This window comes from Amphiura filiformis, chromosome 19 (assembly GCF_039555335.1).
Source record: "Amphiura filiformis chromosome 19, Afil_fr2py, whole genome shotgun sequence".
NCBI classification, from domain to species: domain Eukaryota; kingdom Metazoa; phylum Echinodermata; class Ophiuroidea; order Amphilepidida; family Amphiuridae; genus Amphiura; species Amphiura filiformis.
The window spans coordinates 39,571,367-39,597,626 of NC_092646.1; the positions used below are offsets into that span (position 1 = coordinate 39,571,367).

The following is a 26,260-nucleotide window of genomic DNA, read 5'->3' on the forward strand; positions in this document are numbered from 1 at the left end:
GACGCTATTTGCTTTCCATAGCTAATTTATATATATCGCTCCGCCACAGCCGGAGGATGAACTAAGAATATTTCACTCATCTATTATATTATTGTGATCACTTTGTTGATGAGAAATTAAAGTTTATTTGTGAAGTTATATTTTGCTCTCCGTTTGTTTCTGTTGAGTCTTTCCCCGTCTCAGATGGAAGATCTACTAGCCATGTATTTGGTTTAATTTCTAGTAATCAGATAACTGGCGAGTGGATCTTCACATCAATTCTGAGTCATATTACTTATAAGGCCTTCTCTATTTATAATTGAAAATCCCTTCTTTTCATTGGCAGCACCAAGGTTATAAAATATTTGTCTGTTCGTTTTTGAAGAAATCGCAAACCGCACAAGATGGCTGCTCCCAGTGCAAACAAAACGCCCTCTCTATTCATATTACTGAAACTTGTCACTTAAAAGGCCTTCTCTATTTATAATTGAAAATCCCCTCTTTTCATTGGCAGCACCACAGTTATAAAATATTTGTCTGTGCGTTTTTGAAGAAATCGCAAACCGCACAAGATGGCTGCGCCCAGTGCAAACAAAACGCCCTCTCTATTCATATTACTGAAACTTGTCAATTAAAAGGCCTTCTCTATTTATAATTGAAAATCCCTTCTTTTCATTGGCAGCACCACAGTTATAAAATAATTGTCTGTGCAGACCGGACAAGATGGCTGAAGATTCTGCGCACACTTTGATTGTTAAATTAAAATTCTACTAATTAATTCTATAACCCCCCCCCCCTATTGTGGATGTTAAAATTTATAACCTCCCTATATTTGGTCTAAAAATTCTATGACCCCCCCCCCCTATATTTATGACCCCCACCCCTTCCGAACAAAATAACAGCCCCCTAAATGTTAAGTCTGTAAAAGAAAAATAATACCAAAACAAAAACAAGCTCACACATAGACATCGGCAAATTGATTATCAGAGTTAGATTTCATAAATCCAAGCTCCTTCAAAATATTAACTTAGGCCTCAATCTAAGGAAATACATGTTAAATATTAGTACTAAGTTAACATGTACAACAACAACAACAATTTGTATCACATTGACATGAACACTGGCAAAGAGTTTATCCCCGGGCTTAACTTACTTGACTAGGTCAAGTACGATACCAGTTTATAAAATCCTTTACATGAAACTCACAACAGTTCAATAGTGCGCAATAAAACTGTATTTAAGAGATAACTGTATTTAAGAGATACAGATAGTCTCTCTACACAAAAAATATGGACACTTTAGATTCGAGTGATACAGGTAAAATTCTTGCACAGGAACGCGGTTCTGGTGTAAATAAGCTGCTTCTATTGCAGGGGGTTGTTGCAATACTATTGTCCTCCGTTGCTCTGGTTGTGGCGTTAATAAGCTCGACGCAGAATGGAGATACTATACTCGCCTTCACTGGACAAGAAGGTTTGTAACTTCTATTGAGTATTATTAGTGTTTTTCTTAAACGCATAATTCGGAACAAGATTGACCAAACATGAATCTTAATACGCTGATAATGCTTGTATTAGTGCGAAACATTTTTCTGACAAATTAATGATGATGAAAATAATGACATTAGAATGTTTTGTGATACTAAACAGGACACATTTTGGATTATTTCATTGCGTAATAATACGAAGGTTTTCTTCTCAATTTGCAGGTTCCAATGCAAAGAATGACAGAATATGGAATATTGCGATTGGACATGGACAATCTAATTACATTTACATGTAAGAAAAAGTACATCAATTGAAACAAACGCGTTCCTTTTTTTTTTTTATCCAATTTGCATTTTCTCAACGTGAAGCTTTTGTGTTCGGGAATAATATAACAGATGGAACGCAGTTTAAAATATCCGCCTAAGCCGCGTCATTTCACATTTCAGGTGTGATGGAACCGACGCGATGGGGACCCAGCTATGGCAGCCATCGAGGTGTAGAAACGGTGACATTGGATTTGTCTATATATACGGTGTGGAAAGTAAATACCCCCTGGTGGTGTATGGCAAATACACTACTGGAGGCAAGATGTATGTATACCAAAACCACACAATCTAAGATGGTAACTGAAATGTTTTAGCATAACTCAGCATTTACAGCATCAAATTTGATTTGAATTTTCGCAATTTTACAGCAATTTTCCCGAGGAGGTGAAATGTAAATGTCCTTGGAGCTCAGCAGACCATAAAAAATGATGCCCAAGATGAAGTTCAAAATGGCTGACAAAATATGTTTTCTCAAACAAATATGGGTTAGAGCAGCATTAAGACAGCATTAACTATGCCATTCATATGTTTCAAATTCAAAATGGCGTCCAAAATGAGGTTCAAAATGGCCAAGAATATGCATTTTTCCGACAAAAATGGTCTAGAGCGGCATTAAGACAGCATTAATATATTAGAGGGTACAAAAGAAACAGTTGTATTTGAACATCAAGTTTCTATGATTTTCCATCGCTTTTTAACCTTAAATCTATAGGGGGGTATTTACTTTCCGTACACGGTATATGATTCAGAGTTTAACTTTACTTGAACACTAAACTATTTTCGTAATTGCGTCTTCAGCAATCATTTAATCATTTTATCACCACTTAACGAATGAATATCCACTCGTATTTGATTTTTTTCTATAATTTACAGAGATCCGATATCTGGCCAGTTAAAGGGGTTTTTGGTCGATATGGTGAACGCGGGTACGTGTTTCTTCTTAGTCCTTTAGTGCTAGCCATTATAGGTGCAGGCTTCAACATAAAACTTTTTGAGATATTTTATCCTGAGATATCTTAAGAGCCACTGAACCAATATTAGGCTTGATTTTACTCATTTCAATGCATTCTACTTCCACATATAGAAGAACTTGAACAATTGAATTATTCTGTCGTCTGCAGTCGACACCCGCTTGGAGAGAGTTAAGTTAAATTCATAATTGTTATTTCTATCCCCTATATTTCTTTACAACTTTAGACTAATTGCTAAAGCTACATGTACATTACTCCTCTTTCTAGAATGCTGCTAAAATAAGAAAATTTTAATGCTAATTTATTGCACTTTTGATATAGCCGAGTAGGACATTATGCAGTCATGTCTACAGCAGAATTCACCACGACCTTTGCAGGACTTAAACCCCATTAAACCAAGACAAACCTCATTTAACTATGTTAAATCAAGGATGGGTCTCATAGCCCTGGTTAAATTCATAAACACATGTTTCAGATTTACCTGTGCGATATTCAATGTGCTGTGATGAAATAGGTATTATAATTTCAGTTGGATGCACCATTACAAAGCAAACGCACAGTTAACAATACTGAGCGTGGCCTTTGTTTCCGAAACGAGAACAATAGTCTGCGTATTGTTCTCCAGCCATGTGGATGGTACAACTCATGTCAAACTTGTCACAGTCATTGTGATCGTATCACACAAGTAAATGAGAAACATGTGATTTTAGACTTAACACGGTTTGGAAAAAGTTTTTCCATTTTTAGCTCCCTATCATGCAGTCAGAACTCCATATTTGGGAGGGCTCGACAACAATCTTTCCAAAATCGCATTTTAATCATTTTTAGATGACCATAGAGGGAAAGAATTGAAGTTTATTTACAGCTTCTATGGCGGAAATTGATCAAACCGATCACACGATGGTGCTCGTTCGAAGTTGGAGCTATCGCGAGTCAGCTGTTGAGCACAATTTGCCATTGAAATTACATCACAACATCATTGCTCGACAACAGCTTTCCCGTGACATTTTTTACTTCAAATTGTAGTATGTTAAGGACGAACATTATAATTCACATGTGAGCTTCTTCTATGGCTATTATTGGGTGAAGGGTTTTCCCACCAGCCCACTAACTAGTCCATTGCCTATGCCTACAGTACAGTGAGTGAGCTAGAGGTCAATCATCAATTGGAGCGCTGTGTGTGCACTGAATAGGAAAAACGGACAGTAACTGCATAATGAGGGTTTCCAATGAAATATTTTTTGTGACAAAACTGAATCATCCTATGTATAAAATAACATATAATATTAACTGCACATTATATATAACGATTCGTGATACCCAAGGAGACAGATAATTTTATTTCAATTTTATATACGCCAAAATATTTTCTGAATTTAGTAAAAATTAACATTGAATTGATGGTGAATTTTTTATATAAATTTTACATAGGTCCCAACTAAAGATTACTGTTTCGTCTTTATGGGAATCTAATCTTTTAATATCTGAAAGAAACTTTGGTGACCTACATGGACTTTTACAAGAAAATGGGATGCTGACTAGGCTCCTTACCTTGCAACAGAGCACGTGGCACGAATTCAAAATCGATGTATGTATTGTGTATTAGCCTATAGGCCCCTCGTATTGTCTGTATGCGCTTGAGAATTCAACAATATTAATAATGGTAACTCTATTATAATACACATTAATGTTTTTAAGCAAATGAAATTCCAAAATATGGTACGTTTTCTGTCTTTGCTTTTCACGTGGTAAGTAATGAAGTTGCGATTATATGTTCAAATTTTCAAGATGGCCCTTTCACCTTTGTGTATGAAATTTTTGACATTGACCTATTCGACTTTATAATTCCTAACTAAGCACCGTAGAAAAATATGACGATTGGCTTTTTTTTTTAAATTTCAGATGGAAATATTAGGGTCGGTCTAGGTCTTTGGGTGACAAATCTACAGGAAAAATATGGGGTCTTTGGGTGACAGATCATTTGCTGGTAATGGGGTCTTTTGGTGACAACGATGGTTTAAAAGGGGGTCTTAATAGCCTGGTCTGTCTTTGGGCGACAGAGCACGTGCTGGTAATGGGGTCTTTGGTTGACAGCGATGGTGAAAAGGGGGTTCTTAATAGCCCTACATACGTGGGAACCACAGGGGGCATCATCAAATTGTTATCAATTCTCCTTCACTATCTATGGTTTAAGGATTCCAAAAAACAATTGGTTCGACTGTACTAATGTAGGTATATAACATCCGAAACCCACAGCGCCCTGTACTATACGGTCCACAACTTATAAGTTCCCCCTAATACTTTTTAGAATCCGTCAAAAATATTTTATTAAATGTAAAAATGTAAAAATATATGTATAGCCCTATTTGTTTTATACAGGCTGGGCCAATTTATAGCGCCACACGTCATTGCGTTCAGTCAAAATGGTTAATTGTGTTAGTAAAGAGGCCGTTTTAAAAGTTGCATCTGAGTCCATAGCAGTCGGGTTTTATCAAAAGCATGAATACTGACTAGACCTGGCCTACTGTATTGTTTGAAAGCTTACTCCTATGGACTCAGGTACAACTTTTAACACTGTTTAAAACGGCCTGTTTTTTACATGAACCATTGTGACGGAACGCAATGACCTAGTGACCCTAAAATTTGATCCATTGTGTAAAAAAATACGGCTACCCGTACATTTTACACGTTTGCATTTTGTTAAATATTTGTTGATTTATTTAAAAAAGTGTTTAGGGGGGGGGGGGAACTTATAAGTTGTGGACCCTATATATTATACATTTTTAAATGTTTCTTAACATGATATTGGGTGATGTTCTTTAAAAGTTTGTCGAATGGGAAATAAGAACTGTAACTTGGTGTATGATGTCTGGCAACACTGTTGGGATTCAGAAAAAGGTCAAGTACCACGAGGAGGCGTAGGTCTAATGAGTGGATGGTACGACGCATGCGCAGGTAATTAAACTTTGAAATGATTATCATATTAATGCATTATTTTGCGTGTACTGTTTGCTTTACATATCTCTACATTTACCAAAATACTCGACCCGCAATAACGTTGCTAAAAGTAATATGTAATTGAGATAGGAATGATGGATTTGGATGAACAAAACACATAAAAAAATGGGTTACTTCATGATGTGATCAGAAATAGCTGCTTTGAAGCTTTAAGTGCTAGTTATGTTGAAGATATTTGAAGGGAGGTCGTTCCAGTTCTGTATTGTACGACGATAAAAACTGTATTTATATACGTTGCTGTTGTTTTTGAGAACTCTGAATTTGGTAGGATGGTATTGTCTTGTAATTTTTATTGATTGACGATTAATATATTAGTTCGGCATGGCTATGGCAATGGTTTTATTTTGTATCTTAAACATGGTGGTTAAACGAGATTGCTTTCTACGTTGTTCCAGTGTTGGCCATTTTATTTTTTTGAGAATTTTAGTTTTTGGTGACAAACCGAGCTGCCCTGTGCAGTGCTGTATCATTTCCAATCTTTGGACGTCTGTTGTTTTACGTGGGTCCCACACAGCACAGGCAAACTCTAAATGAGGGCGAATAGGTGTGAATAGGGATCTCGTTTGATCAAGACCTGTTATAACAGAAATAATCACATCATATAAAGTGAAGTAAAAAAAAAGGTTTAGGCCTAATTTTTGTTCGTCTGTTTCTTGGTTTTGTTGTTGTTGCTTTGGACATTGTTTTGGTTTTTTTTTTGGTTTTTTTGGCTTGTCAATTTTTTTTTTTTTGTCATTGTGTTTTTATTTAAAAAAGCAAACAACAAACACATGATTGGAAAAAATTAGAACAAGTATACATAAATCATTAAACATCAATCAAATCACAGATTGACATCAAACATACACAAACGTTCTGTGACCAAACATTATCAGATTGAACCATGCGAACATACAAGATTTACCTGCCCCCACAAAAGTGGGCATACTTAAATTACATGTACAGAAATAGCATGTAAAAGGTGATAAACAGTACATTTACAACCAAAAAGTGAAATCAAAAATCAACACTCTATTTACGGAAGTGTTGAGATAGTTTCCCTTTTTTCAGAGCAATTTGATACTCAATCTTACGTTTGATAATGATAAAGGATTTAAGACCACTAAACGAGGGAGAGACATTTGGAATTTACTTTTGTAAATAAAAAATTGTAGCATAGAAATAAGAATGTCAAAAGGGTTCATCAGGTACACCAAACATTACATCAATCTGGCTGAAATTGTACTCAGAATGCAGTTTCATGTTAATATAATTTTGAAGAGCCTGCCAAATGGGATTTACTTTTTCACAATCTCAAAATCTATGTAAAATAGTCTCAGGATAGTTATCACATAAGGAACATAGAGGTGAATACTTTCTCCCAATTTTATGAAGGAACTTATTAAGGGCAATAGCCCGATGAAAAACTTTGAAATAAAATGCTCTTAATTGTGTCTCAATGGTACAAGAAAAATTACGAGAGTGAATATTTTCACACCCCAATCCATAGCCTCCTCATTACTATTATCATTAAGCAATTCATCCCAATACAGTTGAGCTTTATCAGTGCTTTGGACATTGTTGTGTTGGTACTTAAACTTACAGGTTGGATAAAAAGTCATACCAGAGCTCGGACTTTCAAATTCAGCAAGTCATTGGAGAAACCTGTAGATTATAATTTCGTCATCAAGACTGGAAACCCACGTGGATTCAAACCTACTGATGTAACTAATATGACGTTTGGATTTATAGACGGGCTCGTCAATGATGAATTCTGTTTAGCTCGTCAAACTTCTATAAAGGTATGTTTCGTGACAAATAGCCTAGCCGTAACAGCCGTAAGCTATAGGGTTAAGGTACTATCAAATACTTGCATAAACTTATACTAAAATTCCCCTCATTCCTTACATCGTAAATGCACTAGTTCTGAAACTCAAAGCGGGCACATGTTAGTATTGGGCCATTGTTGGGGTTTTTGGGCGACCCAATTCATTGGGTCGGCCAGTATTCCATGATGATAATTTTGATACATGATGGTGACGTCACCAACAAGCTCCAACAAAAATCTCATACTCCACAACTTGAGGTCATATTTGAAGCTAGATGGTTTAATGAGGGATATTGAACATATGCTACACCGTTCCAACTGTAGCAAAAGTAACATCATTCCCTATGGCACCAGTTCTTTAACCCAATATGTTTGTATCATAATTGATTGACCGTTGAATGTGTTAAAAAACTCATACTCCAAAGCTTGAGGTCAAATTATTTTGAACAATGATTGGTATATGCGGGTGAACGATAGCTTCACCGAGATGGGGAATACCATGAGTCATGTCATAAAGGTTTTGTTTACGCGGATGCCTGCATGCTCTTATGCGTTTAATGCGATAAAGCAGTGAATGAGAGTAAATGGTAGTAAATGAGCAATTATGTCACTGAGTACCATAAACTCATCCTCTATAACACCCGAGGTCATATATTTCAACTATGAGTATTAAATGAGGGTTATTGGAAAATGCCTCAGACCATTAAGCTCATGCGAGGTCATATTGGGATACCAAAGTATAGCATTTGCTAGATCAATCTGCAATGATATTTGAACTTGACCGGCATGAAAGTGACTGTTTCTGTTTCAGTGAGAAAGAGGAAATATCTGAACAAAATGATCATAGTGCATAGTCTGCATGATGGGAGACATTCCCTTTAGGGGGTATGTTATTCATGTTTGTGTTCACGTTGGACTCTTTTTAGTTTATCAATAATTACAAAAAAATAATGTATATACAAAATATCCACAGGACTTTCTCTACATTACAGAGCGTGCTACATTACAGTTGGTTTGTGAGAAGTAAAAACCCAAAAGCATGAAGTCTGTTATACTTTTCTGAGTACATGGAGCTGTTAAAACCCCATGAGAACTACCAGCCGATTGGTAAAAATGAATATTGTGTCAAATTTTGAACCAATCAAGGAGGGTATTAATAAGATCATTCGCAAATGCAAGTTTGACCATAAATAGTTTAAAGCCTTGTCATAATTGGCAATTAAAATGAGCATTCAAGTTATCAACCAATCAGAAATGCTGTTTATAGATGGCCAGTTGTGTCCAGGGGGTTAACTTACTGTTAGCCTACAATCAACCGAAGCTTCCCAAGAGTTGTGAATGGGGGTTTCGGCTCCTGGCTACATGGGTATAGGCCTATTTGAAATGTAACATACTGCTACTGCTTTTGACCAAATATAGCGAAGGTGTCTTCTATTAAGTTAAGAGCCAATTCTTTGCCCATGAATCTTTGGGGTAAGGGGGTTCAACCCACTACCACTGTAAGCATATACGTACAGACCTGTGTGTTTTGTATTGTTCTAACAATCTACGTGCGAGTTCGGTCGTGTTATAATCAGAGAGTATAAAAAACACAATTAATACAAATAATAAGTGTTCACCTCTTTTGTTGATATTTATAAACCAGTTTTGACACAATTATGAAGTTGCTTTCTCTCTTTTCAGGGCTCTACTCTGTCTGTCTCACAAATACAACACTATCCTTTGTTTGATGCCATGTTAAACGCTGTTCTTTCTGGAGAGGTAGGGTATCCCATTTGTAATGCTGCTCTGACTCCCCTCTCCCTTATGACATGTCGACTTTGATGCAAACCAACTATTAGGACCTGAAAATGACGAAAAATCAGAAAGTCTCTGTTTGTTGATGTCTATCATTCCAAATCCTCAGTAAATCGGCATTACCAAATAAGTCAAATGTTTCGTTTTCAGAGGACTTTACTACACTTTGAGGGTGCGTGTCTAGGTCTTCCTCGTTGCGTCGATATGTTATTCAGTTGAAGTCCTCGGAAGTAATGCAGACATATGCACCTCGCCTACCCCACCATCAACTCCTACTCATACCCCAAACACCATCCAAACACACACCATGCACCCACACATTTCACCCTATCCATCCCACACCCTAGACACACCCCACCCCAAACACCCTTCCCCACATACACATCCACACACCCACCCATATACACGGTAACACGTACGAGTTTTAAAATAAGGGGGACAAACAAACCGAGAATGACTCCAAAACTCAAAACCATGTTAAACATGTTAATAAACATGGTTGTTTATGATTATGTCCAACGTTAATTTTCGTTTTTGTTTTGTTTGCTTTTTTCGGTGGATGTGTGTATTGCGTACAGCAATATCGATCTACCTCCTGGCTTGCAGATACTAGAAGATCCTGTAATGGACTGCTCTTTGGACGCATCAGGTGGCGCTATTATGATGCGTATGGATAATCCTCTACTAGAATGGTGGGATCCTCTACTGGAACGACTTATGCAAACATCGGAATATTGGGAGATATGTCAGGATGTTAAAGATGAACATGGTATTGTTTATTTTGTAGGACACAATGAAGTTGCAAATATACTGCCACTTTATTATTGATAACGGTTCGGCGACAATACCTTATTCTCAAGAAACATAAGAACAAGAAAATTAAGCGTTAAATTTATTTCAATGTACGTACCTTCTGGAGTTTGGTATCTGTTGCAGTCTTTTGATATCCTGTTTGCATATGTATTTTAATTTAAATAATGTTTATCTTGTTTTAATGTTCATTGACTTATTTATTGATAATAGTTTTTTTTTTCTTTAATTTACTACTTAGTGTTTAACTTCCCTTTGCCGAAAAAAGACACAGTCCGTCGAAACCATAGCTTGATTTCGCCTATTTAAATTTGGTTAAAAATTAATATATTGCAGGAGTCGAGTACTACATTTTTTGGTACTCTGCTGAGATTTTCCAAGTCTCCGTGCTGCATAGCTTTGTTCCGAACTGTGTTCTTTTTTCACCTTAGCTAACATGTCGGTAAAAGGCTTAAACATTTTCGATACTAACCACTTCAAGACGTTCCAAATCTGTCAATTGTTTAATGTCATATGTTTATTCTCGTTTTTCAGGTCATATGCCAGGAACAGACCCCGAGGAACTATGCATTGGATACTAAAGTATTATGACATTTGGAATTTGTTATCTTCAATCAACATATCGAACATTTTCTTTGTTATCTGCTAATAACAAATTAGCTGAGGCTGTAGGACTACTGTAAATTATACTACGCGCACACAAGAAGTATTTTATATACTTGGAAATGATCCCATAATTTTCAAACTAAACACTATTTGGCAATATTTTTCAATAGTTCAATCGTATCCTGCGCATTATGACACCTCATTCGAACCATTGTGACCTCTAAGAACGAAGGTCCGATTTTAAAAGTTGCATACTGTTTTCCGTTTAAAAATACACGGACTAGACGTCTGGTTGAAGAATACAATAAGCGGATCGTCGGCCGTATCACTTTGTGAAATATATTAGACATTTTGATATTTTTATTGAATTTTGGAATAGTTATTATATAGACAAACAACACAACAAAATTATCAAATTCTGGCTATGGAAGCTGCTTAATTAATGAGATAAGAAAATTAATTACCATTCTCGTATGTGCTTTATTTCAAATAATCCGTTTCACATAACGGCGTATTTCGTTTTCGTATTCGTTTTCGTAAGTCATTGTTATTAGCCTCATAGGTTTGACCAATCTTTTATTCTAGCATTTTGTTACTTACTAATAATTTGAAGCAAGTAAATCACTGTTTTCGTTTTGGTAAATTATGTTAATTTCTGACATGAAAACCTGAGATGAGAGAGTTGCTGCTAAGCTAGACAAACGAAGAGTCTATATAAATTGTACGGTCGTAAATTCGCGGTAAGTTGTACGGCTTCAATTGACTTGCGTTTGGTGTATATGCACTTACGCCTAGGCGTGAGTGGCTCGTAAAAAAGTAGTCTAGCATTGAAATATATACTAACCATGTTGCCAAGTTATCAGCAAAAGTCTTTCATATTTGCGAAGAAACGGGCGTCTGAAATAGCCAAATAGAGAGATTGCGATGTTCCAAACGCAGCACATGGACCGTACGTTTTCACGTACGTTTTTACGTATGTTAATACGGTGTTAAATATTACTAGTCTCGGCTCCAAACTGGATTGTGCTCATTCGTTAAGAAGGAGAACAAGTCGGCTGGAATAAAGACTATAATAATTTCTGATCTCATCTAATCTAGGTCGATAGAGGGCATAGTGATTGAAAAATTAATAGTAAGCGCAGGCTACTGAGTCTCTGTTTAATTCCAAATCAAAAGCCCGCTTTTGATTTTGACTTAAATTTTGGCTTATATTTTTGTACTCCCCAAATATTATAGTTGCCCAAAAACATATATTTTGGTAGATTAAAGATCACTACATCCATATATCATGACTTTACTTTCAGACCGTTTCGTCCTGAAAATTGGGCGCGTTGCATGAACTTCGACATGAGGTAAAATCAGCATATTTCAACGTAGCATCTGCGTTTTATACTACGTTGGAATCCAAAATGGGAAATCGCAATGTAACTTTTCTTGTACGCAAAGTATCACACACATTTCAGTGGGCAATCTCTGCGTATGGACTTCGCGTATACATTTCCAAAACTTCTTCTAGTGTCATGATTAGGCGCTTTGTAATTGAGCCGAGCGTACCGGCTATGGGAAAATGAAAGATAAAGTTTATTTTTTAATGATAATATTATACAGATGGACTAAGAAAAACTGAAAAGTGACCTACAGCGTCCTTTCATAGTTCTCGCTGAATTAAATAGAAAGCATTACTTTCAATTTAGGGCCCGTTCACAAACACTTCTTATGAGTAGTCATATCACATCAAAAATAATCGCAGCAGAAACACGTTATTTAATGTTCCTGCATTATTGAGCTTTATTAAAGCATCAAAAATCAAAAAACAGAATTGAAATCGGTCAATGCATTGTGATGTAGTGTCCATTTAAAGATGCTCGTAGATGGAATGAAATCCTGCCACAAATGGCTGTAATGACAAAATTGGCACATTTCGAGATTGTGAAGGTATATTTGGACGCTTGCTTGAAAAAGCAGCGTTAATTTAAATATCACATGTTAAATGCCTATCTTTCCTGACTTCGTTACAGAAAACAAAATTAAAAATCTATCATTGAATAATCATAATAAATTAACCAAATATACTATTTTAGCAATTTCGGCCAATCTGCAGACAAATTAAATCTCAAAAAATGACTAAGTTCAGCTAATTAATATGCAAAATTGATGCCAATAGAAAACCGTACATGATATAAAGGTGCGGATTTTTTTGCACACATATGTATACAACGTTCTTTCAATTGATAACAAAAAATACACAAAAAGTAATTAATTATGCAAATTAGGCATGAGTAATTTTAGGTTTTTTCAATATTTAATGAACGTCTGTTCATTCATCATAATTTTTTTAAGTATGATCCTGTTATGAGGTTGAATAAATGAACTGCAGTTAATTATTTTAAAACAATACAAAAAAAATAAAAAGTTTGACATTTTGACGGTGTCTAGAATATAATTTTCATTTTTACTGTAAACATGGTATGTGTCACCATTACTCAAAGCCAAGTCCGAAAAGTAAAAATTAAAATTCAGTTGCAATGAGACTTTAAATTAACATTTTGTCATCTGGATTAACATGGGAGGACAATCGGTAAAGTGAACAGCAATTTTACTGTACCGCGTATACAAAAATAGTATGGCCTTGGACACACACAATGGCTTAGAGCTATTGAGGTTTGGAAATTTTTTTCCTAAAAAAAACATTGATTAATGTTTTGCTTCAACTGGTTTTAGGGAAGTGTTTCATTTGTTGTCAACGGAATTAATTTACATGCTAAGAAAGATTAGTATTTCAGCTAAATGGTCTTGAATAGGCCTATATTTACTGATTTATGAGCGATCTTCAAAAATCCTTAAAAACAGGCAGTAGCTCTTAAACAAAACAATTTTTAATTTTTGAGGACCCGATGTTAGCCTCGGAAAGGCTTCACACATCATATATTAAAAATGTAAAAATTTGGATAAATGAAGCATATGAAGAAATTCATTTATCGACATGGATGTTTTCTAAAATTGGCCAAATTTGAAGCGTGCCCTTTTCAATTCACTGTTATGCTTGCATGCACAGTGTAGCAGAATTATTGTGCAGCCACTGTGACATACCTATTATGAGGGGACCTGAAAATTTGTTGACCCTCCTAGGGGGAGGGGCTGAAAAAAATTACCACAAATTTTCCTGGAAAAATTAAGTTTATATGATTTCTATGGGTTGACCCATACTTTTCATGTCAAAAAAAGGGGGGGCTGAAATTTTTGAGGTCTGTAAAGGGGGGGCTGAAAATTTTTAGCGATGAAATTTTTGGCATCAGTCCCCCCTTACAAGTGTTTGTGAACGGTCCTTTATAAAAGACTACCGTCAGGAAACACGCAGTGTTCAGAAATACTTTAAAGCGCTCAAAAATGGGGAATTAGTTTTACGTTCATTTACCTTAGTTACTTGTCAGTACAATAGCACCAGAGCAGTTGAAAACTGCTTCCCTCCTCCCCGTTCAAAAAAAAATTGCCCCCTCTCCATCCGTAATATGACCCCTAACCACCAAGGAATTTCTGAACTCCCTTATATTAAATGGAAAACAAATGAAAAAAAGCATCGACCCTTATTTATTCCGTGCAAAATTTTCATTAGCAATATGCCAGAAATAAAGAAACAAACTACCAATCAATGGACAGAGATTCGGGTGTAGCCCTGCACCTTGGCTCGCTCACTGTCGTTGGCATTTTGTGTATTTACCTAGCAAGATTAACCTTGCTCGATCTTTCACTATGGGCCACACAAGCCTCATCCCAATGGCATAGTTCAACAACCTAAATTAAACACTCATAGTGCAAAATTTGACCTCAAGTTTCAGAGTATGAGTTTGTGTACCCAAATTTCCAAAGGTCATTCAATGAATGTGCAACTGTATTGGGGTTAAAGAAATGTGCCCCGATAGATGAGGGTGTTGTGGATCCTAGTGTTTGGATAAACCTACGGAATGTGGAGCATTATTTCCTTACTCATGTTATTATAGTTTTAGAGGTCCATGCTACTTGAGCTTATTTTGAAATTATTCGATGAGTCTAGTTAGGAGTCCCTTAATTTAGTCTATAAAAGCAAGAAAAATGTTTATATTTTTTGAGTACGATTTTGATAAACAAATATTTATTCGTAAAATCCATCCAAACTGACTGTCATTTAATAATGACATGGCAATTTTGTTTCAAAGTTTTCTAGCTCATGTTTAGATTCAACAATCGCATAAATAATTATAGCGCTGCCAGCTTTTCCAGCCTTTTATTTTATTTATATATCTAAAAAATAATGCAGGGCTTATTCATGATTTAACCGTAAAGATTTGCCTAATGGACGTAGGCACAAATAATTTTTTCTTTAATTATTATTTGTTTTTTAATTTATTTTACTGGTTAAATTATTTATTTTAATTATTTAAACGAATGAAAGCAAAAAAATAATAATAATAATAAAATAAAATAAACCGATTTCACATCGACATCGCTAAAGCTTATTAGTGTTACATTTCATCAATCCAAGCTCCTTAAAAATGGTTAAAAATACTAGTCTTAAATATTGTAGAATAATTTGACACTATTTCAAATGTACATCAACAACTCGATCGTTGCTACCACATTGACATGAACACCGGCCGAGACTTTATCCCCGGGACTTGACCTAGTCAAGTACACTACCAGTTAGAATCCTTTACATGATGATGACACTCCGGATCAAAACAGTCCAACCATATTATGTCCATTTTCGTTAATACAAATAGTCTCGCTTCAACATGAATATGGAAACTTTAGATTCGAGTGATACTGGTAGAATTCTTGCACAGGAACGCGGTTCTGGTGTAAATAAGTTGCTACTATTGCTGGTGGTTGTTGCAATACTATTGTCCTCCGTTGCTCTGGTTGTGGCGTTAATAAGCTTGACACAGAATGGGGGTGATACTAAGGTTACATTTACTGGACATGCTGAACAAGAAGGTATGTGATTATCTTAAATAATGGGTAATATTATTTATAAACGCAAAATTCGGAACAACATGAAACAAACATGAATTATACTCTAACAATATATGAACTCGTGAAAATAATGACAGGTAATATTGAATTGAACAAATTTTAACTCATTGTGATTACCCAGCAAACACAAAAACGTTTTAAAAACGTTTTAAATAAGTTATAATTTCGCTGTTGGTTTAGGTTAAAACGTTTTAATAACATTAAAATGTCGGGTTATATAAAGGTCATGATAACGTTTTTAAAACGTTTTGTATGAAAAACACACTACAACAATATTTTTAAATGTTTTCAAAAAATGTTATTGTAAACTATTTTTGCAAACATTTTGGCCAAATATTGTGTCAATACTTTATACATTATGTTAAAATATTTGAACCCAAAACCTTTTAATAACATTTAAATGTCGGGTTATATAAAGGTCATGAAAACGTTTTTAAAACGTTATTGAAAATATTTTGGGCAAATATTTTTCTCAAAATATTTTTTCAACCCCAAAATAACATTCTGTTTAGAATGTTTTGTATCAAGTTTTCAAAAATGTTTTTGGAATGTTATGAAAACGTTTTTATACCCTTTATATAACCCGACATTTAAACGTTTTCTGACAACCTTTTATAACCTTTTGCGAATGATGTCGAAAACGTTTTGTGTTTGCTGGGTAATTCATTGTTCTTCTCATTCTACAGGCTCCTATGCGAAGAATGATAGGATATGGAATATCGCAATTGGGCATTACCAAACTAATTTCATTTACATGTAAGAAATTGTAATAACAATTAAAACAAACGCGTCTTTTTTAATGTTTATTTTTAGTTATTTTGCTGATTTGCATTTGTAGTATTCCTATGCTCTGACATTTACATTATTTTCTTCCTTCACAAATTAGTCTGTGGTTTTGCTTATTACATTTATGATCATTGAATGTGGTTTTTCAAAATATTGAAAGTCTACTTTGAAAATTACCTTTTGTACTGCGTCACGACGTTTCATCCAACGCACACAAAGAAAAAGTCATGATATATGGATGTAGTGGTCCTTAATTTACCGAAGTATTTGTTTTTTAGTAACCAGTATATTTGGGAAGCACTGGCATACTTAAGCAGTGGTTTTTATTCAACCATGCTGTATTCAGGTAGGCATCAGGCATAAAAAAGAAATGTTTGATTGGCGTAATCCGACTGACCTTAAAATGGCGCCGACCCTAGACTTTTTTTCCTTTTAACCGAATTGTTATTGTCAAATTGGGCCACAAATGGACGCACGTATTAAGCTATATGCTCCTAAAATTATCTATCGAGTAATACATTGTGCAGGTGCAAACAAACATTACGGCGCGACTTAAGTCAACGGAAAACATTAATGATTGTTGAAAAAACATTTTAAAATTTCTATGTTTTCTAATTTGCAGAGATCCAACATCTGGCCAGTTGAAGGGATTTGTAGTCGACATAGTAAACGCGGGTAGGTGTTCATTATAGTTATGTTTGTTAAGTTTAATTCGTAACTGATATGATATGTTTATCCACCATTTATATTTCCATCCGACGTTATTATACGTCACATTATTGGAAATTACTGGAAAACTATACACTTAGGCGAAGCGTCCAAACAAGTCCCGTTTGCATAAGGGAAATCCCTTTGTCAAATCCCTTAGGCGTAACAGACATGAAAAAATCTAAGGGATTTGATAAGAAGATTTTGCTGTACGACTTGATACGAATCCTCAAGACGTTTGCGGACTCGATCGAGAAATTCGTTATCGGAACCAATTATGACCACTTGAGAGTTTCTTTCATGTCGGGAATTGATTATCTACGACCACTTGAGAGATCACAATGGGCGACTCATATAGTGCAGGAGGAAGATCGATATCACTGTTATACCACACATTTTACTCTGATTTTTTACCCAGTGACCAAAAATTAATCATTATTTGCAACACATAAGCATGTTTTGGGCTCTTTAGTAGCTATTTTTCATGCAGATTTCGATTATGATAATAAAAACACGCACAATTTAATATTTTTGATTAGTCTGTTTAACTATTTCATACACGCAATGAAAATAACCGATTATCGATTGCATAGATAGGCCCCTATAGCACTGCTCCCCGGGAGCTATTTTTACAGCCACGTGATAACAATAGCTCTAATTAGGGGTATCTAACCATCTGAAATGTCGTGTAACTTAAACTAAGAGATAAGAGATTCGAAGCCTTCCAGCTACCACCCATACCCATATCAACAAATACAAATGTTGAGGATTCCTCTAAAAATATTAAGGGATTTCTCTTTCGGGATTTGCTAGGGATTTCCCTTGCACAAAGGGGATTTGTTTGAACGCTTCACCTTACTTTTACGATTCCAAATATTTTTAGTAAATACCTATAAATATTATGCAACGAGTCTACTGCATGGCATACTGTGACTCGTGTGTTGGTTAAGCTAAGAAAAATAACGAATTGATAGGTCTTCTAATGTATCTGTCAACAATATCGGAGCATTTTCCAATTTGTGACCCTGTGCGACCTCTCCTGACCTCTAGAGGTCATCAGGGGTCAAATCTGAAATGCTTTCACATCTTAAAATAAACTTTGAATCATATACTTAAAAAACACTCTCATGTTTTTATCACAAAGTGCACAATGATTCTGCTTAGCAGCTGTACTAGAAGAATCCAATACATGTACGTAATTCTGTGTTATGTGAGTTATCATTATGTTGTGTGATATATTCTTTAACAGTTTGTCAATTGGCAAATAAGGATTGCCGTTTGGTGTATGACGTCTGGCAACGCTGTTGGGAATCGGAAAAGGGCCAAGTACCTCGAGGAGGTATAGGTCTAATGAGTGAATGGTATGACGCATGCGCAGGTAATACTCTTTAGAATTATTCTCATCAAACGTATTACATTAAGTTTGCGTGTATGTTTTACCATAGTAGTGGGGATCTCAGTCGAAAACATATATGAATATGGCTATTTTTGGATAATGGTGTTAAACCAATATTCCCTTCCGCAGTTTCATATAATGATTAAGGTACAAAATATAAGGTACAAATATTTGTTCATCTCTTTGCTCTGTTTTTTTCTGTTGTCGTAACATTTTTGAATCAACTAATCAGATATTATGTCCGCACCCTATAGTCGTGCGGCAGACTCTTTCATCCATCTGTACAGAAATGTCCTTTAGCATGTGGAATAAGGAAATAACAAAAAGCAAACCTCCTAATCTCAGTGTGAAAGCCCCGGGGGGGGGGGGCACTTCAATATAAAATGGATATAGGTGTAGGGCTGGCACTTTCGCACTAAGGGGTATTCGGTGAGAGCAAAATCTAAAAAATATGGGGTCATTGGGTGAGAGCATGATTTTTTGCATTCGGTGAGAAACGCCTTTAATATCAATTTAGTTGATCGCCGGTTTTTCATGGTTGCTTTTGACCTTGATATGTTTGTGCTTAAACTTACAGATTGGGTCAAAGGGCACACCAGAGCTCGGACTTTCAAATTCAGCAAGTCATGGGAGAAACCTGTAGATTATAATTTCGTCATCAAGACGGGAAACCCACGTGGATTCAATCCTACAGATGTGTCTAATATGACGTTTGGATTTATAGACGGGTTTATCAATGATGAATTCTGTTTAGCTCGTCAAACTTCTATAAAGGTATGTGTTGCTATGATGATCTAGAAAGACCAATTCCATATTAATTTTTATCCAAGTCACACACGAAGACACGGTAGTATTTTTCAAAACAACAACATTATGACGTACAGCATGATTAATTGCAAAGTGCTTTAATTAACATGTTCCCCCTGAAAGACTCCTACCCGCCTTTTTAAAGTATTAAACACCGTACGAAAACATTTACATCTCTCTACTAAGTGGTAATGGCGACGGTTGATGGTAAAAAATATAGAAAAAAATATATATGAGGTTATTTTGTTTCTCTGCAGGGATCTACACTATCAGTATCACAAATACATCATTATCCTTTGCCGTCGGACATGTTAAACGCTGTTCTTTCTGGTGAGGTAGGTAATCCGATTCTGATCTGACCCCTCCCCGTTTTATATTTAATCATCACTCATTAAAGAAAAGCACATTAATAACACATTAAAAGTCCCCGAAAATCCACGTTGTAGCTAAGCTTTCAAAATTTGTAGCATAGGCTATAAGTTTGCTCAAAATTATTTATTGTTAATTTTGATAACTCAGTTAATAGAACGTGTGTTTCCAAAAATTAGAATGCATCAACCTGAATTCAGTCTAAGTTCAAGTTTTGGGGCTTATTTGTCGCAGAATACGAACAGCACATTTAATAACACATTAAAAGTCCCTGAAAATTCACGTTGTGGCACAAGTCAAAAATGTGTAGCATAGGCTATAAGTTTGCTCAAAATTTATATATTTTTTTTCCGTAATGGAAAACCCAAATAAAGAGTTTATGTTTCGGGTCAAATTATTTTGCCCTTTGCAATAAATGCCACTATTTTGCAAGAACAATTTTCCTTGCAACCTGTCATTTTCGCCTATACTTTTGGGTGTGGAGTTTGTGTACATCCGGGTACCTTACATGGTTGAACACGGTATGGCGACTTGCAGATGTCACGTGTGCATTTATAAAAGCGCATTTATATATATTCCCGAAGTCCACTGTATACTCTACAAAACTTGCTTCTGCTTTACGTTCATTTTACATGTTAAAGGAAACTTTTAATGTAAATGTTCTATAATGTATATTTTATTGTTTACAAGTATTGAAGACTTTGTTGACTTTGTTTTAAAGTCAAACCTTAACAAAGACTTGGGTTTAGTGTCATCAATAAAACATATTACCCCCACCCTTTTTTTGTAGGTCGATGCATGTATAGCACCAGCTGGCGATTTATCAATGGTACCTGAGGGTTTGACGTGGCTAGAAGACCCTGCAATGGACTGCTCTTTGGACGCATCAGGTGGCGCGCTTCCCAGCTAGCCATTTCACGTTTTTTTAACGTTAATAATACGTTTCAGTTTTGTTTTAAAAACGTTTCACTATTACGTTTAAAAACCGCAATTGTGTGGAGTTTTGATTACGCTTAAATAACGTTTGCATGAAACGTTTTAAAAACGTTATCATAACGTTTTTCTCACCTTCATAAACCGTTTCGTAACCGTTTTAATAACGTTTCCATAGAATCATTATGACGTTAAAACTTCTCGATCTCTTGTGTAGTACAAGACATGGCCGATAAAGAGATACATTAACTATGATTGATTAAGCTCACATCATGAGATAATGCATATCTCAAAGGCTTCCATGCTTCATGCTCTTGACAGTTCTTCTTGCCGGCAGGAATGATTCGGATCAACCAAAATATAGCTTTTAGCCGTTGTGTTAGTTTCCATGTTTCTTCTTACTGGCTGCAGTATCAAACATCTAGGCCTACCTGTTTGGATTATGCGACCGCATAGAATACCATCCATATCCATACACTCGCATTTTGTAAAGACACCGTTCAATATAATCCTATAGCAAATTACCGATGGAAGAAAACTCAACCGCAAATGTCACCTTTTGGAAAATATTGAAGTAATATCCCAACAGCTATCCTACAGTCATGAGAGTATATACATAAATTATATTCCAAAACGATATACTTGGCCGATGTGTAGGTCCCATGGTGTAGGTCTGCATAGTCATTTCTCCATATACCTGCATTGGATTGTAATTTATATGACATGACTAAAATTGTAACCATTTTGCTACCTGATAATATAATAAATGCACTTATCACCGCAGCGTTGTGATAACGTGGAAATGGTAATTGATCTTTTGTGCACACTGATCTATCCAGCTTTTTGTCTTTAGATGCATTTCACTCGCATTCATTCCATGATATGCTCACTTTAAAATCTGTGTACAAGGGGTCGATTCATCCCACATATTTCCTCTCAATTTATTCATTTGTCTTTGCTATAAACTATGTTTATTATCACTTATTGCATATAATAATTAAACCATCAATAAACTGTTATTGAATGACTCTAGGTGTTTTATATCCAACATCTCATCAGTGTTATAAGTATACTTTACGTACGGTATTTTAATCAACATTATTACTTTATTATAATTTACATGAAATGTCTAAATTTGTTATCATTTTGCTACCTGATTATATAATAAATGCACTTATCACCGCAGCGTTGTGATAACGTGGAAATGGTAATTGATCTTTTGTACACACACTGATCTATCCATCTTTTGCCAACAGGTGAATCTCACTCACATTCATTCTCTGATACGGTCAGTCTAAAATTTGTGTGCAAGGGGTCAATTCGTCCCACATATTCCCCCTCATTTTATTTTTTTTTAAATTACTAAAGCTATGTTTGTTATCGCGTAAGGTATATTTGATGTGATTTATATTATCCAAGTGTTTTGCTCACCCTGATATAAATGTTCATAACAGTCTGTTATATAACATTGTCATGTTCAATATGTTTTAAATACTACTGGTTTTTCTTGTTACCAATGATGCATAATAACTCGTGATGTATTAGATTGCGTGCTCTTGATACATTGTAATATGGTAATCATCTCATTACCATGAGACTTATTTTTGTCCATCTATTACCATTATATTATCTTACAATACTGGGGTAATGGTCATCTCATTGATTTAATCTGATTTAATCATCCATACAAGTCAACAGTCATCCGATACATGTAGGTTTTTCGCAATTTAACAACTTGCAATTGTTCCTCTCCACAATTCATTCTGTTTGCCGTCCATGCGTGCTATCCCACAAGATAATTAGGCTTCATCTGGGGTTGTTTTTTTTTCTTCAAAAAAAATCCAGGTGTTCGCTCATTTCTCTTGATCAAGGATACTGTTTAATCCTTGAATTTCGATTTCTTGGCTTTGTGAACTCCATGAATTGCATTGTAGTTATATGTGAATGACCTGCATGTATTTCAATAATCAGTAAACCACAGACAGCTGATCTAGTATTGCGAGTACTTTTCATAGACTTTTACTATTGTGTTACAAACATAATCCATCAAAACACAGCTGAAATTGCATTGTATTTATCTCATGTATTGTACATCAATCATCAGTTATTCTTTGATAATATTCACCAGTCAACCGAGGCATGTAGGTTTTTCACAATTGACTCTGTTAGCCGTCCATGCATGCTATCCCACATTATAATAGGATTCATCTGCTTTTTTTACAATCCAGGTGTTCCTCATTATTCTTGATCAAGGATACTATTTTACCCTTGCAATCGGTTTCTTGGCTTTGTGAACTCCATGAATGGCATTGTAGTCATATGTGAATGACCTGCATGTATCAATAATCAGTAAAATACAGACAGCTGATCCAGTACTGAAAGAGTTTTTCAACTAGTATTGTGCCCCAAACGAAATCATTCAAAACACAGCTGGAATTACAATGTATTTACTTCTTGTATTGTATTTATTATCAAAGGGGACTATGAGTCCCTTATATTTGTTCTAAACCACATATTGATTGTTAACTTAACCATGAATTTATTTTATCTTCATGGTTTCAACTTGTTCTCGTAAAATGGCTTCTTTCCTCTTTTCCCTCAGACCAAATCCAACCTTATTTGCTTTTTTTTTTTTTTTTCCACTTTAATTTAGTTTCTCTCCTGCACCCTTTGTCCCGTTCGCACCATGCCCGATTTGTCAACTTTCATGTCAGAGCACAAATTCACTCCGTCTAAATTTAGTAGCGTACTCAATTCACATTCCCAAACGTCAGATAATTCATGTAACATTGACCTAAACCTGTGCTGCAAATGCAAATATTACGACACTAATTCAATTATTAATGAAAATGCCCTCCGCCAAAATAAATTTTCTTTATTCCACCACAACACCAGAAGTATTAATAAAAAGGCTAGTACTATTGTGGATTACATTTCGATTCTAAATCATGATTTTGACATTATAGGTTTTACAGAAACCTGGTTCAATTCAACCGATGAATCCAATTTAATTGACCTTGACAACTATGACAGAATAGACTGTATACGCCCCGATAGATCTGGTGGAGGTGCGTCCTTATTCATCAACTCTAAACATAATTTCATTCAAAGACCTGACCTTAAAATAAAAGCCACTCACTGCGACTCTGTTTTCATCGAAATCCCTGATAAAAATATAATCGTTGGCGTCATTTATAAACCAGAATATGTCGATTACCATCAGTTCATTTCTGACCTGGAATCAGCCCTGAATACCATCTCTAAAGAAAGGAAAAAATGTTTTGTCTTAGGCGACTTCAATATCGATCTCCTAAAATTTGACCATAACCATCAAGTCAATACATTCGTTAATCTGATGTACGCCTATTCATTTTTCCCCTGTATTGATCGACCCACCCGAGTCTACACAACCAAGACCGGTACTACAATCTCGCTAATTGACAATATTTTTACAAATGATACTGATAACCAAATAACTTCTGGCAACTTGGTTACAGACCTCTCAGATCATTTCCCAAATTTTATTTCTGTTAAAGGCTCTCGTTTTGATAACATTTCTCAACCTATAACTAAACAAACAAGGCAATTCAAACCAAATAATATTAAAGGTTTCAAAAACTCCCTGTCTATTGTCAATTGGGATTTTATACTCCACGACGATAATCCTGAAAACTCATACACGAAATTCATTAATAAAACCACTGGCCTATTAGACATCCACTGCCCTATAAGAACAACTAAAATGTCCAAACGTAAATCACCACGTAAGCCCTGGATCACTACAGGCCTTGTTAAATCAATTAGAACTAAAGATAAACTATATAAAAAGTACATCTCTAAGCCTACATCAGAAAATAAACTTAAATATACTAAATATAGAAATATATTAAATAATTTACTACGTACAGCCAAAAATCCCATATTACCGCCCAAATTGAATCAAATAAATTTAACATGAAAGAAACTTGGAAAACATTGAATAATCTTCTAGGTAGAAACAGACGTACCAAATTACCCGACTTCTTTAAAGATAAAAAAAAAAAAAAAATTACCAATTCAACTGAAATAGCCGATAACTTCAATATTTTTTTTACCAACATAGGCACTAAGCTAGCTGAGAAAATAACTACTCCTGACGATGACTACATCTCTCCACTAAATTCATTAAATCAGCATAGCAGTATGTTCTTAAACCCAACATCCCCTGACGAAATAATTAAAATAACTAAAAAACCTAAGGCTAGCAACAGTAGTGGCTTTGACAATATAAGCACTAAACTACTCAAAACAATAATCAATGAAATAGCCCCTGTTCTCTCACATATTTTCAATAGGTCCCTACTCACAGGCATTGTCCCATCTTTACTCAAGATCGCAAAAGTAATACCAATTTTTAAATCTGGTGATAATCAAATTTGTAGTAATTATAGGCCGATTTCAATATTACCTTCTGTCTCGAAAATACTTGAAAAAATAATATACACCCGGCTTTCTGATTTCATTGCTAAAAATAATATCTTAAGTTCCCACCAATATGGTTTTAGACCAAACCGGTCCACATACATGGCAATAAATGACCTTTACTGCAAAATTACAGGTGCGTTAGACGAAAAATTGCATAGTCTTGGGATATTCTTAGACTTAAGCAAGGCCTTTGATACCCTCAACCATGATATACTTCTCCACAAACTAAATAGCTACGGTATCAGAGGTCTTGCCAATCTATGGATAAAAAATTATCTTTGTGAAAGAAAACAGTATGTCGTTTATAACCACCAGAAATCTGCAGAAGGTGACATAATATGCGGTGTCCCCCAGGGATCAATCCTTGGGCCACTTTTATTCCTTTTATATATAAATGACCTCCCACTTTCATCTCCTTCCTCCCATTTTATTATTTTTGCTGACGACACCAACATTCTTTTTTCCCACAAAGACCCAGAACAACTTGAAGAATTAATAAATAAAGAACTCAAGAAAATTTCGAACTGGTTTAAATTCAATAAGCTTTCATTAAATATAGATAAAACTAACTTCATGATCTTTAAAAATAAATACAACAATAAACCTGACCATAATTTTAACATTGAAATTGATAATAAAGATATCGAAAAAGTAGAAGTAACTAAATTCCTAGGTATTTTAATTGATAACAACCTTTCATGGAAGACCCATACATCCCATATATCAAAAATTGTTTCAAAATATAACGGCATAATTAGGAAAGTCAGACCATTTTTAAACCAGGATTCCCTCCAAACACTTTACAACACTCTGGTGCTACCATACCTATCCTATTGTACAATGGTATGGGGTGATAAAAATAATAGTAACTTGGAATCCCTTTTCATTATGCAAAAGAAAATCATCAGAACATGCACTTATTCACTTTGGCTGGATCATTCAACCCCTCTTTTCATTTCCTTAAAAAACTAAAAATTCGTGATATT

At 35.2% G+C, this 26,260-nt stretch overlaps 3 protein-coding genes across 3 annotated transcripts in view; all 3 read left to right on the plus strand.

The window, feature by feature from the left end:
* The window catches only part of LOC140141284 (uncharacterized), a 67,136-nt gene extending 55,051 nt beyond the window's left edge, over positions 1-12,085 (plus strand). The window contains exon 8 of the mRNA XM_072163100.1: positions 10,730-12,085. Within this exon, the coding sequence (XP_072019201.1) occupies positions 10,730-10,776 (47 nt within the window). The 3' untranslated portion in view covers positions 10,777-12,085. The remainder of the gene's footprint in view (positions 1-10,729) is intronic.
* On the plus strand, positions 1,196-10,213 carry LOC140141624 (uncharacterized). The gene is made up of 7 exons (XM_072163535.1): positions 1,196-1,452; positions 1,688-1,757; positions 2,666-2,718; positions 5,590-5,718; positions 7,366-7,562; positions 9,272-9,354; positions 9,964-10,213. Exons 1-7 carry the CDS (start codon positions 1,269-1,271, stop codon positions 10,211-10,213), a joined length of 966 nt encoding a protein of 321 aa, XP_072019636.1. The 5' UTR covers positions 1,196-1,268.
* A 3,433-nt stretch (positions 12,086-15,518) lies between the features above and the next one.
* Positions 15,519-20,787, plus strand: LOC140140577 (uncharacterized). Its single transcript, XM_072162334.1, has 7 exons — positions 15,519-15,772; positions 16,498-16,567; positions 17,220-17,272; positions 18,555-18,683; positions 19,279-19,475; positions 19,766-19,843; positions 20,668-20,787. The coding sequence occupies exons 1-7, from the start codon at positions 15,571-15,573 to the stop codon at positions 20,785-20,787; spliced, it is 849 nt and encodes a 282-aa protein (XP_072018435.1). The 5' UTR covers positions 15,519-15,570.
* The last annotated feature ends 5,473 nt before the right edge of the window (positions 20,788-26,260 follow it).

Coding starts and splice junctions, on each gene's coding strand:
- LOC140141624 (XM_072163535.1), top strand. CDS start 1,269: ATGGACACTTTAGATTCGAGTGATACAGGTAAAATTCTTGCACAGGAA. Junction 5,719..7,365: donor ATGGTACGACGCATGCGCAG/GTAATTAAACTT, acceptor TTAAACTTACAG/GTTGGATAAAAAGTCATACC. Junction 9,355..9,963: donor GTTCTTTCTGGAGAGGTAGG/GTATCCCATTTG, acceptor TATTGCGTACAG/CAATATCGATCTACCTCCTG.
- LOC140140577 (XM_072162334.1), top strand. CDS start 15,571: ATGAATATGGAAACTTTAGATTCGAGTGATACTGGTAGAATTCTTGCA. Junction 15,773..16,497: donor TGGACATGCTGAACAAGAAG/GTATGTGATTAT, acceptor CTCATTCTACAG/GCTCCTATGCGAAGAATGAT. Junction 16,568..17,219: donor CAAACTAATTTCATTTACAT/GTAAGAAATTGT, acceptor TCTAATTTGCAG/AGATCCAACATCTGGCCAGT.